The following is a 5,202-nucleotide window of genomic DNA, read 5'->3' on the forward strand; positions in this document are numbered from 1 at the left end:
TAAAGTCTTTGTAAAATGCATACATGTAGTCCGAGGCGTCTGCTTCTGAGCCATGCAGCGCGGTTTCTCTTGCACACTGAAGGACCTTAGTCTCAGGAATGCGGGAGGAACTTAATACTCAACCATCCCAAGTTTAAAAGTGTCATATGTGCTAAAGAGCCCCGCTACACAGCTTGAAAGCGGACCACTTGGGATATAGTTTTTTGACATAGGCTGTACATATCTATATAAAACAAAGTGCGACGTAGACAACACATCGGACTACACGACGATCACATGCGTGACACCAACCGATTATCAGCTGAAGCGATAAATTTACTCTTAGAGGTCACAGAGATGCACCGAACTTCAAACTTATACTACTTTGTTATTCCGAGCAAGCACTTCTCACCGGGGTGATTCATCGCAAGGGTTCATAAAGAAGTATTTCTAATACGTCTTCTGTGCAAAAAACGTTGTCAGAATCTACCTAGCAAAATTTATATTGCATGAAAGTAAGCTTTTATTGTTTCTTGCAATTGAAAGTGTACAAGGGGCGCTAGAAATTACGCCTCCTCCTATACCTTTATTATATTGCATCTGATTCTAACTATTGATTCACTACCAGAAGCCTCGAAACAGACTGCCAAGTTTGTAAGAAGGTAACAGGGATTTTTCAATCACAGACAACCTACTCATCTCGAATGCAGGCAAAATTTATCACTCAGAATTTATTCCAAACTTTTCCTATTTTACATACATCAGCAGAATGAGTATCTTCAGGTGATGCTTTGGAGAAGACATCTTCATGATGAAGCAAGCCGAACTGAAGTTTCTTTCTCCGCAGGAACAGTTGGTAACCTGCATAATGGCGCCTGCCGCGTTTGTGGGACAAGGTTTTCTTTAAAACAACTGGTCAAGGCTGCCAAAGCGCATATTGCCGCAAGGTTGTGCTCAGTGAAAAACACCTAGCCCTTGATAGCAACACCGCCGTACTTGAGACCGCCTCCCAGACCTCCTCCGTATCCGAGTCCACCTCCGTAGCCGCCAAGCCCGCCACCGAATCCGCCTCCTCCACCGTAGCCGCCGAGTCCACTGTGGGCTACGATGCCACCGCCTCGCTGCACCTGGTCCACGTGGTGTATCGTCCTGACTACGAAGACTGGTCCGGAAACAGCTTTCGAGAATCCGGGACCACCGCGCAGTAGAGTCACGCTGCTGCCTACTCCAACTCCGCCGCCGTAGCCGAGGCCACCACCGTAGCCCCCTCCAAAGCCGCCTCCGTAGCCGCCTCCGTAGCCCCCTCCGTAGCCGCCTCCGTAGCCTCCTAGACCACCGGCCATGGCGCAAACAACCAGCGCGGACCCGATCAGCAAGGTGGACTGTAAGGAGCATATAGCAGTCAGTTTACTGCCAGGTTGTCGAAAACTAACCCTTAGTGCGTCAGAAATGTTTTTTCCAAAAATTTCTACTCTATCAGCCTGTATTGTGCACATTGAACTTGGATCGGGTCGTAACTTTTGAGAATTGAATTATTGTGGTGGTTTCTGTACGCAACAAATTTATCCCCAGATGTAAATACAAATACAGAAAATGTGTCTTTCAACGTCTTATAGTTACTTTGAGGTGCTCTGAAGTGTTGGACAAAGCTCCCAGCGGAACGGACAAGACTTCTTGTGGCAAAGGCAGTCCTTATTACCTAGCACCTATTGGAATCTGAAATTTGCAACAGCTTCCAAACGGTGCCACTAAGCCTTATGGCAAGAGCTATTTCAAAGGAAAATGTCGAGTTCTTTTACACAGTAATGTAGCAAATAAGGAGCCGTTTTTTCCGCAGGATTTAAGTTTTTTGGTACTTCCCGCGGAAGTCAAAGGCAGCGGTGTCTTGATGCCTAGCCTGAGATCTGCTTCAAAACCCATTAGAATTCAGGTAACGGGATTCGAAGGACCTCAAATTTAGAATTTTTTAACTGACAAGCGTATGACTTCTTAAATATACAAATTTTTATTTTTCTCGTGGCTTCAAACAAAACATAGACTACGCTGTAAATAATTTAATCACGTGTTGGTCGTTAATTGTCCAAAATAGACCATTTTGTCCATTTTTCTTCATTGCCCAAAATCGACCACCTCGCCAAACGAGCCAGTGCATCAACTCGCCTTTATGCGCCATGTAGTTGCCCAGTTTGCAATTAAAAAAAAAAGGCGCATCGCAGTCCTCGCAGTCAAGCGGTGCAGTGCTTCTCGTAGTCTGCACGTTCACAGGGATCGTGTAAGCTTTCGGATAACCGATCAAAAATGCCACCGTCGAGTTCTTGCCATAGGTCACCTGTTTGCAAAAGAATTGAACTAGACCAGTGTCCCAATTTTCTGGCAACGAAGTGTCTTCAGGTTTGAATTCTTTTGCTCTGCATTATTGATCCCGTGGGTACTCATAGTACACTCTGATATTTTTACTTTAAATTCAAGATAACATGCTTTGTTCAATGTCTACATTCCGAGTGCTCTCGCAAAGAAAAACAATACGGGTGCGGGTGTTTAAATTGGCTTGTGTGAAGAAAAATAAAAGTGGCGAAATAAAGACTGAGGAAGAAGCCCGTCTATTCATGATGGTTCAACAGCGCAAACAAACAGGACAGAGTAAGAGACGGAACACACAGAATGGCGCTGAACTCTGCCCGGCTTGTTTCCGCTCTTGAACAACCATGAACTGCTGCCAACACGCGAAATCAGCAGTTCTTCTTCAGTATATTCAGTTCATCGAGTCTCACTTGTGTCTCATTCCTTTTTGCGGTCGTTCATTTTCCCATCAAGACCGAAATTTCCAGCCAAGAGTTTCGTGTTCTGGGGCATGGTTACGAACTACAAACAAATAATGGTGTATAGAGATGTTTTTTTCTAGTGTTCCTATGTACACTAGAGAGTGCCATTTCTGAAGTGGACTCTTACTTGTACACGCAAATGAACCATTTAAAGACATCTCATTACATATACCAGTAACTAAGCTCCTCTATAACGTAACAAGCACTCTAAGAAGACTCAGTTTTAATGCACACCCTTATAGATTACAATGTCGAAGAGCAAACAAGTTATTGTCGCCTGCCCTGACTAAAGTTTTGTTTACAGCATGACACGTAGAGATTGATGATCGATCTGTTTTAGTCTCAACTGTATATAGCGCTTCCTTTCCAGCGTTCTTGGATCTTTATTCTGTTGGTAGCGCTATACGACCATTCAGAATAAACTTCATGAACATCTCAAAAACTACAACAGAAAAATATCTTTTTTTGGGGGGGTGGAGTTTCTTTCAGTGCTTAAGATAGTTTCCCAGAGTGGCCAAGAATTCAATCACAGGAAAAGTTTCATCGCTGAGCTTCAGCGTTAATTCTCCCGATTCCCGGCGAATTCCTGCGTGAGAGAGAATAAGGCTCCCTTCTTCCAGCCAAACCGTTTTGCGCCAACTCTTTTGTTCACGGATGATGAAACGAATCATACCAGAGTCTTCATGGCGATGCTGCTCAACGCTGTGGCCCTGGAAAAGTGGTATTCTGCCTTGGGTAGGCCGCCCTTTATATGCTCCTTACCCTTTCCAGCTTTCTCTCTATTACCTACGCCGTCTGACGTATGCGCTAACGCAGGAAGTCATTTGCCGCATCGCGGTCTCCTTCCCAGGCCAACAACTGCAACGAAAATTGCGGGCTTCCTTCCTCACGCTTACTCAAAACTATCGAGGATATACAGCCTTGCCAAGAGCTTTACAGAGCACGCGGCGGCGTTTCTGCTCTTCTGTCTTGTATCCTTGCGGAAGTCGGTGGATTTGAATACGCTGCTGCATGAACACGCGATCCTTTTCATTTCCAGTTATTGCATATAAAGAATGCATGTGTGTATACATATACACGGGGTGTCCCAGCTAACTTTAGCCAGGTTTAAAAATATACCGATGCACTCTGAGACGACGCTACCAAACGCATGTTGCTGTCTTTTGTATGGAGCAAGTCAGGTTATAGTTTCTATTTTGCTTAATTGCATAACTATTTGAGATCATTTAGCCAACCTCACAAGCAATGAAGTTCGGCGAAAAATTCCAATCAGGAAGTTGTAGAACGGTCCACTGACGTCCTACTGAACAGCTTCTTACTTTCCATCTATTACACATTATTCCGCTGACTGTAGATTCTTGAGAAATACCAAAAATACCACGTGACATGCCCGCTTGCTCGCAGCGATTGCAGTGCTTTCATACGTTTCGCCTACAAACGAACAGATAATTTGGCTCGATGTGCTACCGCTTCGCAGGTACCGCTGCCATGGCCTGCGTCGCTGCCCCAGCAATCATTATGCAATTCCGTCGACGCGCGGATTTTTTTCTCATACGGTGAAGACTTCCGCGGCGCCGGGATTCGAATCGGGGTTCACTTACACGCGAAGCGGATTCTTTTCCTCGGCGCCATTGCTGGTCTCTATACCAGCGTTCTCGGTTATTGAAGAGATATGGGCAAGCTCTTTGTCTTGCAGTCAGCGTAGTCAGGCTGAAGATGATGATAAATTCTTAAGTAGATTAACATTGACTTCAGTATACGGACAAGTTTTTTCCTCAATAATGAGTGGCAAGCTAGTCGTTCAGCATCGGATGAGGAGTTCCAAAACGTGCTTAGTAAAAACTACAGCTTGAAAAATGGGAATTGTTGAACACACTTGGAACACAAATTCAGCGATAAATTTCTGCAGGGTCAAGGCTTAACATTTATAGATAAATATCGGATGCAATATTAATGCTCTTAATTGGTTTGTATGAAAAAGCGATTTATTTTTATGCCATGCGAAAAAATTTATATTGTCTGCGTGGAGGGGCCCGCCAATTTTTCGCATCATCAGTAGACGTTAGTGAGAACATTGAAGCGAATTTGGCCGTTATAATATTCAATATTACGAAGCAACCCTCACTAATCCTCAACGAAACGAATCTGAACGCCGGGAAGCTGTCTTTAAGAGCACTATTATAACGCCACTATAGTAATCGCAATACTATACTCCACTGATGTGTTCTAGAAGTAACTGAAAAACCGATTGTTATCCCTCACCCTCTAGTTATTGTTTAGGTCCTGTATGTTAGAAAAAATCCAAGAAAATGATGTTTGACGAAGGGCGGCCGACCTGACCAACTAAATAATTTGATCATTTAGAACATCAATGAATCCTTTATCTGCTCTCAATGCTGCT

The 5,202-nt window shown here is 44.1% G+C and overlaps 1 protein-coding gene across 1 annotated transcript; it reads right to left on the reverse strand.

Annotated features, from left to right (window-relative positions):
* Window positions 1-708: 708 nt before the first annotated feature.
* LOC144105299 (uncharacterized) lies at window positions 709-1,375 on the reverse strand. Its single transcript, XM_077638439.1, has one exon. It carries the CDS (start codon window positions 1,320-1,322, stop codon window positions 948-950), a length of 375 nt encoding a protein of 124 aa, XP_077494565.1. The 5' UTR covers window positions 1,323-1,375; the 3' UTR covers window positions 709-947.
* Window positions 1,376-5,202: the final 3,827 nt, after the last annotated feature.

This window comes from Amblyomma americanum, chromosome 9 (genome assembly GCF_052857255.1).
Source record: "Amblyomma americanum isolate KBUSLIRL-KWMA chromosome 9, ASM5285725v1, whole genome shotgun sequence".
In the NCBI taxonomy this organism is placed as follows: domain Eukaryota; kingdom Metazoa; phylum Arthropoda; class Arachnida; order Ixodida; family Ixodidae; genus Amblyomma; species Amblyomma americanum.

Bases quoted from the DNA above. Each gene is read 5' to 3' on its own strand.
- LOC144105299 (XM_077638439.1), bottom strand. From the start codon at position 1,322: ATGGCCGGTGGTCTAGGAGGCTACGGAGGCGGCTACGGAGGGGGCTAC.